At 40.8% G+C, this 15,750-nt stretch overlaps 1 protein-coding gene across 3 annotated transcripts in view; it reads right to left on the bottom strand.

Moving 5' to 3' along the window:
• Nucleotides 1-648: 648 nt before the first annotated feature.
• Nucleotides 649-15,750, bottom strand: part of LOC146396998 (cytochrome P450 2C14-like) — a 42,188-nt gene continuing 27,086 nt past the window's right edge. For 2 of the 3 annotated variants that reach the window (XM_084995010.1, XM_084995011.1), the window contains one exon: nt 649-825. In XM_084995010.1, coding sequence (XP_084851136.1) covers nt 797-825 — 29 coding nt within the window. In that variant the 3' untranslated portion in view covers nt 649-796. Of the gene's footprint in view, nt 826-3,229; nt 3,371-15,750 lie in introns of those variants that run through there. The other variant, XR_014826688.1, reaches the window with a different exon arrangement.

The following is a 15,750-nucleotide window of genomic DNA, read 5'->3' as shown; positions in this document are numbered from 1 at the left end:
TCTTTTTTTTTCTTTTCTTTTCTCTTTTGCTTTCTAGAGACACACCTGTGGCATATGTAAGTCCTCAGGCTTAGGTCGAATCAGAGCTGAAGCTGCCAGCCTACCCCACAGCCACAGCCACAGCGGATCCAAACAGCGTCTGCAACCTACACCATGGCTCAGGGCAACACTGGATCCTTCACCCACTGAGCAAGGCCAGGGGTTGAACCTGTATCCTCATGGATTCCAGCTGGGCTTGTAACCTGCTGAGCCACAGGAGACCTCCTCCGTGTCTCTTACAGTGTGTGCAATGATCATACCCATCTTCATACTACAGCATAACTTTGCATTTTCTCACTGGTTTCTAATTGTTTACATACTACCTGGCATTTGCCTAAGTTCTCTTCATGTCATTCTGTCTCTCCTTAGGTAGATTATGAGTGTCGAAAGAGTAGAATCAATATCTTCAACTGATTTAATCATTAAATATTATCTCTTTCATAATGCTTCCTGTAGATCCATGCACACAACAGTACGCATTCATGCATACTTAAGATGTCCATCAGCATCAAAAGCTAGCCCAGTGAAACATCCCTGATAAATACAAAACTATGCAATGAACCATAAAATGCACAAAATCAAATAACTGAGCTGTCATTAACATGGTACCTGCTCCATCTTGATCAGGAAAAAATCAATCAAGTCCTGAGGGTTGTTAATGCCCAGGGATGCTTGGTGTTCTCTGGTTTTCTCCAAAGTGTAACTTCTCATTTGAGCAAAAGTTTTAAGGAATGTGTTATAACTTCCTGGGAAATAATCAAGGAGAACAGGGAATATGTTGCAGACCTGGAAGAGAAAACAAGAGTCTATTAAATAAAGAACATTTCAGGAAGATTTAAACACTTATGCTCAGCCTGGTGAATAACTCTGTTAAAGTATCAATATAACATGGTCTTTGTAGTGAGGGGAATATTTATTTCACAATACACAATTTTCTATGCTGACGGATGTATTTAAGGGAGAAAATGAGGACAAGGGATCAAAGATAATTATCATTTCCTATACTCATACTTAATGTTTATAGTATAAGAGCATTTAGATATGAATCTTTTCATGATTTGTACAACAATTTCCCCCTACAGTCATGACACGTGGGATGGCATGAAATACAATAATTCCCATTTGTAGATGACAGCAGACTTTAAAGGAGTTTAGGCAAATTGATGTAGAGCACAGAGCTGGTCCCTGATGTTTAGTACCTTCCAGAATAAAATCAGTATTTTACAACTGAGAGGGTCCAAAAGATACCATGAAACACAACTCAAATTTTCATGTATTAAGTAGCCATACACCAGAGCAATGAAGTGATGTCTCTTAAGATCACACCATCATCCTTTAGGCAGAATGCAAAACATGTCAGCTTAGTCCAAGGTACAGTTGAGAAGTTTGTTTATAGCTCCTCCACCCCCCCCCCCAAATTTATTCTCTCATCCTCAATGCAATTACCTCATCAGTTAGGATGCCAACCGAAGCCTCAAACTCTCCTGATTTAGTCAGGGCGCCCTGGCAGCACTCTCCCTCTAGAAGGAGACAGTCTCTTCCTTCCTAAATGCAGATGTTTCTACCAAGGAATGTGCTGAAGAAGGCATTAAATGGTGATTGGTGACAAGACGTGTGGGTAATGGAAGCCTTTACAGAAGGACCAAGAATTCCTTCTATTGCTGTGGTCATGTTTTGGGGAAGTTGCCAGAGTACTTTATGGAAACTGGGCTTTGGAATTTAGTGGAAAAACCACTGGACCAGGGACAATAGGACAGAAATGCAGTGCTGTACTCTGGGCATGTATTTTCCTGTCTATCATTAGAGGGCTCAGCCAAATGTGTTCTCCATGGTGCTGAGCTCTGGGCAGGATGGTGATCACACACTCACTTCACAGCTTGGTGCATAGAGAGATTTGGACTTCGTGGAGAAAAGAGCATAAATGGCTCTTTGAGAAGCAAGGATCTTGGCCTCCCCTGCCTCCACGGAGAGTTCAGAATCCTGAGGTTTTCCTTCACTTTTTCCATTAGGTTTAGAAAAGTCTGCTCTTTATAATCAAAGCAGTTCTGGTAAATAATGGAACTGATCACATTGCAGGGAGCACAGCTCAGGATAAAAGTGGGATCACAGGGTGAAGCTGAAGAATCAGAAACAATTGAAACACACCATTAAAACATACACATGAAACACACTGTCTTTGAGATAACAAGTAGTGATGATGTTAGAAAAAAGTTCAATCAATCTCTTTCCTACAAATTCCCTTCAAAACAAATATTCCACATGCCCCGAATCAACACATTGCTTATATCTTCATCTGAAAAGACCCTTTTAACCTGGCTAGGTATACCGTGTTTTTTAGAAAAATATTCAATTCACAACCACTGCCTCTACTTGTACTCTTTTCACACTGGGTACCTGTGAATTTGAAAATATAAAGAAGAAAACATTTTCAAATGCCATTTTCATATCGTTTAATAACTAAAATTGTAAGTGCTGAATAGCATCTGTCTGCAAAGCTGTAGAAAATTAAGCAGTGATACATAAATAAAGAGAATAGTTAGAGACAGCAAAATCAAGACTTGTGTTGAACCAGCAGAGGAAAAATGAAGGAGAGAGAGATGGTACATGAATTCATGTATTTGGAAAGAATAAAGGGAAGTATCCATGCTGTTTGAGAAGAAAGACTAATACACACAACACTTACCATAAATTGGATTTTTGCGTAAAGTCAAAAGAATGTAACATTTTTATTTCAAATGTAAACTCCAGGTAAGTGAAACAAAAAAGGTAAAGTGATGAACATGGCTCTTTTATGTTTTCATTTCAATGTTTAAAAATATTTCCTTTCCTAAGAAGTAAATGTCCATCATTTCCAGTAACCACAGAAATACATTTATTTGATTTATTGGGCAAAGCTGCCTTATGTGAACTTCTGGGTACTGTTATGCATAACCATCAAGAGCATACTATGGTTTAATACATTTGAATTTTTGCATCCTTTAGATCAACTTTTTCATATTTCCAGCAAAGAAATTACAGTAGAGGAAAACTTGTCCCTTTTTTGCAGGGGGGGGTCTATGAAATAAAATTGTTGCAATCAAATCATCAATGAAAATTATATTGAGATCCAATTATTATATTGAGATCCAATATTCACATCTATAGACGTAATTAAGGATTACTTAAATCAACCACACAGTGGCAACGTCACCTTAGAGAGATGGTGGATAGGCCGTCCCAGCCCTCATTCTCCCATAGAAGCACTGGTTTAGCAATGATATTTGGACTAAAATTTCTCTATGAGATTTCCAGAATCCTTTAAGAAGTCATTGTAATATAGGCAAGCTCAAAGCTGAAAAAAAATGATAAAGTTGATAAGACAGCAATTTCCCTTTAGACGCATCACCACCTCCGTCAATCTGGAAAAACTCCATGCTGGAAGAGTGCCCATTCTTACCACTCCTATTCAACACAGTACTATAAGTCCTAGCCTGAGTGATCACACAAAGAAAATAAAAGTATCCAAAGGAAAATGTTTTTAAAAAAATCTATTTGCAGTTGCAATGATCTTATATATAAAAGCCCCTAAAGATGCCCCCCAAATTTAAAACTAATCAATGAAAACAACAAAGTTGCATGATATAAAATCAACATACAGGAGTTCCCGTTATGGCCCGGAGGGAACCAACCCGACTAGTATCCATAAGGACACTGGTTCAGTTGCTGCTCCTACTCAGTGAGTTATGAATCATGCCTTGCTGCAAGCTGTGGTGTAGGTCACAGATGAGGCTCAGATCTGGCATTGCTGTGGCCACAGCATAAACTGGAAGCTGCAGCTTCAATTCGACCCCTAGCCTGGGAATGTCCATATGCCATGGGTACGACTCTAAAAAGGAAAAAGAAAAAAAAAAAAACACATACAAAAATCATCTGTGTTTCTATATTACCAAGAAACTCCATGAAAAAAATCCCATTTTAAAAAGCAACAAAAACAACACTTAGGAATAAATTTAACCAAGGAAGTAAAAGCTCTGAACGTTTTTCTCTCATAAGATCTTAATGAAATAAAGAAGACACAAACAAATGGAAAGATATACAGTCCTCACAGACCAGCATTAGTACGCTTAATAGGTCCTTATTACTAAAAGCCATCTATAGAGTCAATATCATTTCATTCAAAATTCTAATAGCTTTTAAAAATAGAAATATGAAAACAATCCTAAAATACATATGGAACCACAAAAGGCCCCAGATACCCAAAGAAGTCCTGAACATGAAGAAAAAAGCTGGAGGAGGACAAGATGGCTGAGGAGTAGGAGGACACGCTCGCCCTCTCCCACAAACACAACAAAAAAAGCACATCTACAGAATAAATGACTCGCACAGAACAGCAACCAATTGCTGGCAGAGGAACCTAAACTCCAATAACGGCAAGAAATTCGTGACATTATTGGGCAGAACGGGAGAAAAGAGGAGAGTGAGAGAAGGTGAATCCGAGTGGGACGGGCGCTCCCGAAAGGGAACTGCGGAGGAGAAAGGGATCCCGCACCCTGGAAAGTCACCTACCGGGCGAAAGATCAAACGAACCAGAGGAATCTCCAGATGCAGAGAAGACTGTAGCAGTAAGTTGGAGTACGGAAAAGCCGATCAAGAACCCAACGGACCATCTGAACTACGGGCACAGTCACCAAAAATTGAGACGCCTGGGTGGGGGCTGGGCACCGAATCCTCGGCTCCAGAGGTTAGTCCCCGGGAAAGGGCCGGGGGACGACTGGGTGGGGGCTGGGCACCGAGACCTCGCTTCTGAAGGTTAGTCCCCGAGAGGGGGACGGGGGACGCCTGGGTGGGGGGGCTAGGCACCGAGACCTCGCCTCTGAAGGTTAGTCCCTGAGAAAGGGCCGGGGGGGCGCCGCCTGGGTGGGGGCTGGGCACCGAGACCTCGGCTCCAGAGATTAGTCCCCGGGCTAGGGGGGTGGGGCAGAGTGGAAACTGCTTGGGAGGTCTAGAAACCATTTGACTGGGCAGAGACTGCCTGGGAGACTAAAAAACAAAGCTGTCGCAGAGGAAGGGAGCAATACTCCAGGGGCGGGGAAGTGGAAAGCCACATCCAGAGGGAACCTGGGAGAAGAGCCTGGTCTGTGCCCGTGCTGGGGAGGGGAGAAAAGAAGGGGTGGGTCCCCATAGAATACCCCCCACGCCACAGCAAGCTTACAGGCCCGCTAGCTAGCTGAAAACTGTGCTTCCCAGTGCATCCCCTCCCCCCACCCCCGCCACGCCCTTCGCGCTCAGGGACCTGGGGCTGCCTGCCATCCAGGAGGGCTGGCCTCAACAATTGCCTGAAGCCTACCACCGCAGGGGCTGTCCCTGCACAGGCCTGCTTGCCCTTTGGTGGGGCTACACTTCCGCAGAGCAGCACCAAACACCACCAGCCCCCGAGAAAAGGCCTGCAGCCCAGAAAAGCTAGAACAAGCTTAGCCAGGCTGTGAATAGATCGGCCTAATTCTCGGACGGTTTTTCTGAGTCGGGTTGCCCCGGGGAGGAGCCTCTTCAGTTTCCAACGGCCCTGCTACCCGCCCAAGCCCCCAGGGGGTGCCCCACTCCGGTGAAATAACTGCTCAGCACCACCAGCCCCCTGGAAGAGCCCCTGCAGCCCAGAAAAGCTGCAACAAGCTCGGCCAGACTGTGAAAAGATCCGCCTACATTCTCAGGCTGTCCTTCTGAGTTGGGCTACCCTAGGGAAGAGCCTCTTAGGTTCTCAGTGACCCAGATAGCTGCTCCAGCCCCCAGGGGGTGATGCACCCCTGAAGAGCAGCTGCCCAACACCGCCAACCCCCTGCAAGAACCCCACAGCCTAAAAACACCAGAGCAAGCTCTGCATGACCAAGTGAAATCTGCTACCATCGTGATGTGGACCTCCCAGTCCTGTCTGCCCTCAGGAAGTCCTCCTTTGCTTCAAAGAGACCCTGTTAGCCCCATCAACACTCCAGAAAAGCCACACTGCCTCAAAAAAGATTGACCAACAACGCCAGCCCTCAGGAAATATTCCACGGCAGTGACAAGGCAAACACTGCCCGATCACGGGCAGTACAACTCCCTCAGGAGAAAGAAAACAACAAGCAAGATGAAGAAGCTGAGAAACCACTCCCAGTCAAACCAACAGGAGAACTCACCTCAAACAGTCAACAATGAAACAGATCTCGGCAGTCTGACAGACCTGGAGTTCAAAAGAGAAATAATGAAAATACTGAAGGAATTAAGAGAAGATATGAACAGTAATGCAGATACCCTCAGAAAGGAACTAGAAAATATAAGGAGGAGCCAAGAAAAACTAGAACATTCATTTGCAGAGATGCAAACTGAACTAGGGGCAGTAAAAACCAGAATGAATAATGCAGAAGAACGAATCAGTGATATGGAAGATAGAATAATGGAAATCACTCAATCCGGTCAACAGACAGAAAACCAAATCAAAAAACTGGAAAGCAATATAAGAGACCTATGGGATAATATAAAGCGGGCCAATCTACACATAATAGGAATTCCAGAAGGAGTAGAAAAAGATAAGGGAATGGAAAATATATTTGAAGAAATTATCGCTGGAAACTTCCCAAATCTAAAGGATACTGGATTCAAGATACAAGAAGCACAGAGGGCCCCAAACAAACTGAACCCAAACAGACCCACACCAAGACATATCATAATAAAAATGGCAAAAGTTAGTGATAAAGAGAGGATCCTAAAGGCAGCAAGAGAAAAACAGAATGTTACCTACAAGGGAACCCCCATAAGAATATCAGCTGACTTCTCTACAGAAACACTACAGGCCAGGAGGGAATGGCAAGAGATATTTAAAGTGCTCAAAGGAACAAATATGCAACCTAGAATACTCTATCCAGCAAGAATATCATTTAAAATAGAAGGGGAAATAACAATTTTTCCCAACAAACCAAAACTTAAAGAATACAGCAACACAAAACCCAGGTTAAAGGAAATGTTGAAAGGTCTTCTCTAAACCAAAAAGAAAGGAAGGAAAGGGAAGAAAAAAGAAAAGAAAAACAAAAAAAAAAGAAGAAGAAGAGGAAGAACTAGGACTGAGGAAACTGCAATCAGAGAGCAGTCACTCAAATAAGCCAGCATACAGATTTAATCATGAACATGCTTCAAACAAAATAAAATTAAAAAGAAAAAAATAAAAAAGAGTCATCAAAACCATAAAATGTGGGCAAGGGATGTCAGGAGGTAAATAACCCTTTTTGTTTATAAGTATGTCTCTCTTCTTAATTTTAATATAGTAATGAAATGTTTGAACTTACAGGACCATCAGGGTAAAACACACATTTATGGGAAGGGGTTAGCATACTTAAAAAACAGGGCAACCACAAGCCAAAACCAAATATTGCATCTGAAAAATATGAAAAAAAAAATACACTCAAGCAGATAATAACAGGAGACCATCCAACCAAAAAAAAAAAAAAAAAAAAAAAAAAAGAAAAGAAAGGAAGAATGGAGAACCGTAGAATCAACTGGAACACGAGGTTCAAATGGCAATAAATAATCATCTATCAATTATCACCTTAAATGTCAATGGACTGAATGCCCCAATCAAAAGACACAGGGTGGCTGAGTGGATAAAAAGGCAAAAACCTTCAATATGCTGCCTACAAGAAACTCACCTTAGGACAAAAGATACATATACATTGAAGGTGAAAGGGTGGGGAAAAATATTTCACGCCAATACACATGACAGGAAAGCCGGAGTCGCAATGCTCCTATCAGACAAAATAGACTTTAAAACAAAAGACATAAAGAAAGACAAAGAAGGACACTATTTAATGATTAAGGGATCCATCCAAGGAGAGGATGTTACTATCATCAACATATATGCCCCAAATATAGGAGCACCCAGATACATACAACAAATATTAACAGACATAAAGGGAGATATTGATGAGAATACAATCATAGGAGGAGACCTAAATACCCCCCTCACATCAATGGACAGATCCTCTAGACAGAAAACCAATAAAGCAACAGAGATCCTAAAGGAAACAATAGAAAAGTTAGACTTCATTGATATCTTCAGGACACTACATCCAAAAAAAGCAGAATACACATTCTTCTCAAATGCTCATGGAACATTCTCAAGAATCGACCACATATTGGGACACAAAGCGAATCTCAATAAATTTAGGAGCGTAGAAATTATCTCAAGTATCTTCTCTGACCACAATGCCATGAAATTAGAAATCAACCATGGGAAAAGGAAAGAGAAAAAACCTACTCCATGGAGACTCAACAACATGCTACTAAAAAACCAATGGGTCAATGAGGAAATCAAAAAGGAAATTAAAAACTACCTTGAAACAAATGATAATGAAGACACAACCTCTCAAAATCTATGGGATGCTGCGAAAGCAGTGCTCAGAGGGAAATTTATAGCAATCCAGGCCTTTCTCAAAAAAGAAGAAAGATCCCAAATTGACAACTTAACCCTCCACCTAAAGGAATTAGAAAAAGAAGAACAAAGAAGTCCTAAAGTCCTCAGAAGGAAGGAAATTATAAAGATCAAAGAAGAAATCAATAAAATAGAGACTCAAAAAACAATAGAGAAAATTAATAAAACCAAGAGCTGGTTCTTTGAAAAGGTGAACAAAATTGACAAACCCCTGGCCAGACTCACTCAAAAGAGGAGAGAAAGAACCCAAATCACCAAAATTAGAAATGAAAAAGGAGAAATCACAACGGATACAGCAGAAATACAAAAAACCATAAGAGAATACTATGAACAACTGTATGGCAACAAGTTTGACAATCTGGAAGAAATGGACAATTTTCTAGAATCTTACAGCCTGCCAAAACGGAATCAAGCAGAAACAGACCAACTGAACAGACCGATCACTAGAAATGAAATTGAAGAGGTCATAAAATCACTCCCTACAAATAAAAGTCCAGGACCAGATGGCTTCACAGGTGAATTCTATCAAACATATAAAGAGGAATTGGTGCCCATCCTCCTTAAACTCTTTCAAAAGGTTGAAGAAGAAGGAATACTCCCAAAGACATTCTATGAGGCCACCATCACCCTCATTCCAAAACCAGACAGAGATACCACCAAAAAAGAAAACTATCGCCCAATATCATTGATGAATATAGATGCAAAAATTCTCAACAAAATCTTAGCCAACCGAATCCAACAACATATCAAAAAAATTATACACCATGACCAGGTTGGGTTCATCCCAGGTTCACAAGGATGGTTCAACATACGCAAATCAATCAGCATCATACACCACATTAAGAAAAAAAGGTCAAAAATCATATGATCATCTCAATAGATGCAGAAAAAGCATTTGACAAAGTTCAACATCCATTCATGATCAAGACCCTCGCCAAAGTGGGTATAGAGGGAACATTCCTGAATATAATCAAAGCCATTTATGATAAACCCAGAGCAAATATAATCCTCAATGGGGAAAAACTGAAAGCCTTCTCACTCAAATCTGGAACAAGACAGGGATGCCCACTCTCACCACTGCTCTTCAACATCGTTTTGGAAGTCCTGGCCACAGCAATTAGACAAACAAAAGAAATAGGAGTTCCCGTCGTGGCGCAGTTGTTAACGAATCCGACTAGGAACCATGAGGTTGCAGGTTCGGTCCCTGCCCTTGCTCAGTGGGTTAACGTTCCGGCGTTGCCGTGAGCTGTGGTGTAGGTTGCAGACGCGGCTCGGATCCCGTGTTGCTGTGGCTCTGGCGTAGGCTGGTGGCTACAGCTCCGATTCAACCCCTGGCCTGGGAACCTCCATATGAAGTGGGAGCTGCCCAAGAAATAGTAACAACAACTACAACAAAAGACAAAAAGACAAAAAAAAAAAAAAAAAAAAGAAATAAAAGGCATCCATATAGGAAGAGAAGAGATCAAACTGTCACTGTATGCAGATGACATGATACTATACCTAGAAAACCCTAAGGACTCAACCCTAAAACTCCTTGAACTGATTAATAAATTAGCAAAGTGGCAGGATATAAGATTAACATTCAGAAGTCAGTTGCATTTCTTTGTATACCAGCAATGAAACATTAGAAAAGGAATACAAAAATACGATACCTTTTAAAATTGCACCTCACAAAATCAAATACCTCGGAATACACCTGACCAAGGAGGTAAAGGACCTATATGCCGAGAACTATAAAACTTTAATCAAAGAAATCAAAGAAGATGTAAAGAAATGGAAAGATATTCCATGTTCCTGGATTGGGAAAATCAATATTGTGAAAATGGCCCTACTACCCAAAGCAATCTACAGATTCAATGCAATCCCTATCCAATGACCCATGACATTTTTCACAGAACTAGAACAAACAATCCAAACATTTATATGGCACCACAAAAGACCCAGAATCGCCAAAGCAATCCTGAGAAACAAAAACCAAGCAGGAGGCATCACTCTCCCAGACGTCAAGAAATACTACAAAGCCACAGTCATCAAAACAGTGTGGTACTGGTACCAAAACAGACAGACAGACCAATGGAACAGAAGAGAGAACCCAGAAATAAACCCTGACACCTATGGTCAATTAATCTTTGACAAGGGAGGCAAGAACATCAAATGGGAAAAGGAAAGACTATTCAGCAAGCATTGCTGGGAAACCTGGACAGCTGCATGCAAAGCAATGAAACTAGAACACACCCTCACGCCATGCACAAAAATAAACTCCAAATGGCTGAAAGACTTAAATATACGACAGGACACCATCAAACTCCTAGAAGAAAACATAGGCAAAACACTCTCTGACATCAACATCATGAATATTTTCTCAGGTCAGTCTCCCAAAGCAATAGAAACTAGAGCAAAAATAAACCCATGGGACCTCATCAAACTGAAAAGCTTTTGCACAGCAAAGGAAACCAAAAAGAAAACAAAAAGACAACTTACAGAATGGGAGAAAATCGTTTCAAATGATGCAACCGACAAGGACTTAATCTCTAGAATATATAAGCAACTTATACAACCCAACAGCAAAAAAACCAATCAATCAATGGAAAAATGGGCAAAAGACCTGAATAGACATTTCTCCAAAGAAGATATACAGATGGCCAACAAACACATGAAAAAATGCTCAGCATCGCTGATTATAAGAGAAATGCAAATCAAAACTACCATGAGATACCACCTCACACCAGTCAGAATGGCCCTCATTAATTAATCCACAAATAACAAGTGCTGGAGGGGCTGTGGAGAAAAGGGAACCCTCCTGCACTGCTGGTGGGAATGTAAACTGGTACAGCCACTATGGAGAACAGTTTGGAGATCCCTTAGAAATCTATACATAGAACTTCCATATGACCCCACAATCCCACTCTTGGGCATCTATCCGGACAAAGCTCTACTTAAAAGAGACACATGCACCCACATGTTCATTGCAGCACTATTCACAATAGCCAGGGCATGGAAACAACCCAAATGTCCACTGATAGATGACTGGATCAGGAAGAAGTGGTATATATACACAATGGAATACTACTCAGCCATAAAAAAGGATGACATCATGCCATTTGCAGCAACATGGATGGAACTAGAGAATCTCATCCTGAGTGAAATGAGCCAGAAAGACAAAGACAAATACCATATGATATCACTTATAACTGGAATCTAATACCCAGCACAAATGAACATCTCCTCAGAAAAGAAAATCATGGACTTGGAGAAGAGACTTGTGGTTGCCTGATGGGAGGGGGAGGGAGTGGGAGGGATCGGGAGCTTGGTCTTATCAGACACAACCTAGAATAGATTTACAAGGAGATCCTGCTGAATAGCATTGAGAACTATGTCTAGATACTCATGTCGCAACAGAAGAAAGGGTGTGGGAAAAACTGTAACTGCAATGTATACATCAAAGGATAACCTGACCCCCTTGCTGTACAGTGGGAAAATTTAAAAAAAATAAATAAATAAAACCACCTGTACGGTTAAAAAAAAAAAAAAAGAAAAAAGCTGAATGCATTAAACTTTCTGGTTTCAAATAAAATTCCAGAGCTAAAAAATCAAAACAGCAGTGTAGAGACCAAGTAGAAGTAGACATAGAGACCAAGAAACAGATTTGAGAGCCCAGAAATAAACTTGCATATGAGCTATCAACTAATACTTGAGAAGGGAGTCAAGAATACTCACTGGCAAAAGGATAATCTTGCCAAGAAGTGTTACCCTGTCTAGAGCAGCCTGCTTTGTGGCCTTAAACAAGCATTGTACCCCTGTTTAATCACTAAGGAAGAGAATGCATTTTAAAATTAAAATGAGTGGGAGGGACTGGGAGTTTGGGGTGAGTAGGTGCAAACTATCGCATTCGGAATGAATAAGCAATGAGGTCCTGCTGTACAGCACAGGGAACTCTATCTAAGCACTTGTGATGGAACATGATGGAGGACAATGTGAAAACAAGAATGTATATATGTATATAAATGTATAACCAGGTCACTTTGCTGTATAGCAGGAATTGACAGAAACCTGTCAATCAACTGTAATAAAAGCTTTTTAAAAATTAAATTGAAATGGAGTAATTGGGTTTTATGATTTTTAAATGGGGCTGATGGCCCTTGTGGAGCTGGTTTCAGACACATTTCCACATTACTAAGAACCTGCATTTTCTAAAGTTACTCAGTCTCAAGTTTCTCAGACCACTGGGCCTTCTTGACACAATATCTACTAGCAGCTACTGCCTGCAACTATGGGCTCAAGGTCTCCCCTTACAACTATGCAATCATTTCAGACTCAAAACCAATCCTTCCTTAACAAATATCCTTACTTCATGCATCTTCAGTTGTAATTCTTGACAAACAACTTACACGTTTTTGTGGGTTTTGTTTTACAACCCTTCCCTATTTTGTAATCTGGCAGAACACAATTCAAATGCTTCTTAAATCTGTCTGCCTCAGATAATAGTCCTCAGCTTGGCCCTAATAAGACTGTTTTCTATTCCAGTTTTAATTACCTCCATTCATGAATAGATTCCAGATACATATGACATTTTACATACAGCTGACCCTTGAAAATATGGGGGTTAGGGGCACCAACTTCCTGCACAGTCAAACTCCATGCACAACTTTAGAGTCAGTCCTCCAAAACCACAATTTCAATCAACCAGAGGTCATACACGATTGCATCTAAGTGATCCCACAGTTCAAACCCACATTACTCAAGTGTTAAACAGATATACTACACACAATGGAATATTCTTCAGCTATGACAAAGAAGGAAATCCTTACATTTATAACAACATGGGTGGATCTTGAGCATATTATGCTAAGTGAAATAAGCCAAAGGGAAAAAGGCAAACAGTGTGTAATCTCACTTACATGTGGAATCTAAAAAAGCCAAACCTGGAGTTCCCATGTGGCTTAGTGGGTTAAGGATCCAGTGTTATCATTGCTGCAGCTTGGGTTGCTGTTGTGGTGTGGCTTTGATTCCATGGCCTGGGTACTTCCACATGCTGCAGGCAAACAAACAAACAAACAAACAAACAAACAAACAAACAAAAGCGCCCCTAGAAACGGAGAGTAGAAGGGTGGTTACCAGGGGCTAGGGAATATGGGAAATGGAGAGATATTGGTCAAACAACACAAACTTTCAGTTAGGAGTGAAAAAGGTCTAGGGGGCTAATGCACAGAGTTCTCTTTAAAGTTAACATTACTGTTAATCATATACCTGAAAGGTGCTAAGGGAATCAATTTTAAATGTTCCCCAAAGAAATATTAATTATATGACCTGAAGGGGTGTTAGACAATGCTATTGTGGTAATCATATTGCAATATTAAGTGTATCAAATCAACATATTTTATATCTTAAACCTACACAATGTTATATATCCATTATAGCTCAGTAAAGCTGAGGGGAAAATCCTGAGTGTAGATTACCTACTTTCAAGAAAGGTGATGGGTTAATTTCTACCTGGACATGCAGGTATAATTCCAGCCACAGTGTAGGGAAAATGGGTGTGCCTGCAGAAAACTGCATCTATAGTTCACCCTTGTCCTTTATCTGACTGTGATTTTACTGGAGCTGTATGAAAGAATATATCAATTATCAATAACCGATAGCAATGCAAAATCATTCTTGTCTATAAACAGGGAGTAGAAGCTCTCTATTCTTTTTTATAATGATTTTTATTTTTTCTATTCTAGTTGGCTTACCGTGTTCTGCTAATGTTCTACTGTACAGCAAAGTGACCCAGTCACACATGTATACATGTATATACATTTTTCTTTTTCTCACATTATCCTCCATCATGCTCCGTCATGAGTGACTAGATCATAGTCCCCAGTGTTATACAGCAGGATCTCATTGCCCGTCCATTCCAAAGCAATACTTTGCATCTGTTAACCCCAGACTCCCAGTCCATCCCACTCCCTTCCCCTCTCCCCTGTTAACCACAAGTCTATTCTCCACGTGCATGAGTTTCCCTTCTGGGGAAAGGAAAGGGCCATATACTAGATTCCAGATAGAAGTGACGCCATATGGCATTTGTCTTTCTCCCTTTGACTTATACCTCACTTAGTATGAGAGTCTCTAGTTCTATCCATGTTGATGCAAATGGCATTATTTTGCTCTTTTTCATGGCTGAGTGGTATTCCATTGTGTATAGATACCACATCTTCTTAATGCAGTCATCTGTCGATGGCAAGGTCTCTGTTCTGTCCAGTAGATGTTCACATGACTGTCCCAGCTAGTTTTTCTTTTTTTTTTTTTTTTTTTTTTATTAAATTTTATTTTCCCACTGTACAGCAAGGGGGTCAGGTTATCCTTACATGTATACATTACAATTACAGTTTTTTCCCCCACCATTTCTTCTGTTGCAACATGAGTATCTAGACATAGTTCTCAATGCTATTCAGCGGGATCTCCTTGTAAATCTATTCTACGTTGTGACTGATAAGCCCAAGCTCCCGATCCCTCCCACTCCCTCCCCCTCCCATCAGGTAACCACAAGTCTCTTCTCCAAGTCCATGATTGATTTTCTTTTCTGAGGAGATGTTCATTTGTGCTGGATATTAGATTCCAGTTATAAGTGATGTCATATGGTATTTGTCTTTGTCTTTCTGGCTCATTTCACTCAGGATGAGATTCTCTAGTTCCATCCATGTTGCTGCAAATGGCATGATGTCATCCTTTTTTATGGCTGAGTAGTATTCCATCGTGTATATATACCACATCTTCCGAATCCAATCATCTGTCGATGGACATTTGGATTGTTTCCATGTCCTGGCTATTGTGAATAGTGCTGCAATGAACATGCGGGTGCATGTGTCTCTTTTAAGTAGAGCTTTGTCCGGATAGATGCCCAAGAGTGGGATTGCAGGGTCATATGGAAGTTCTATGTATAGATTTCTAAGGTATCTCCAAACTGTTCTCCATAGTGGCTGTACCAGTTTACATTCCCACCAACAGTGCAGGAGGGTTCCCTTTTCTCCACAGCCCCTCCAGCACTTGTTATTTGTGGATTTATTAATGATGGCCATTCTGACTGGTGTGAGGTGGTATCTCATGGTAGTTTTGATTTGCATTTCTCTTATAATCAGCGATGTTGAGCATTTTTTCATGTGTTTGTTGGCCATCTGTATATCTTCCTTGGAGAAATGTCTATTCAGGTCTTTTGCCCATTTTTCCATTGATTGATTGGTTTTTTTGCTGTTGAGTTGTATAAGTTGCTTGTATATTCTAGAGATTAAGCCCTTGTC

This window comes from Sus scrofa, chromosome 14 (assembly GCF_054392235.1).
Source record: "Sus scrofa isolate SSC_HxYL_T2T_F1_AM1 chromosome 14, Sscrofa_HxYL_maternal_Yorkshire_Landrace_v2.0, whole genome shotgun sequence".
Lineage (NCBI taxonomy): Eukaryota > Metazoa > Chordata > Mammalia > Artiodactyla > Suidae > Sus > Sus scrofa.
The sequence above is the reverse complement of the archived record's forward strand: the minus strand, read 5'-3'. Positions and strand labels throughout refer to the sequence as shown.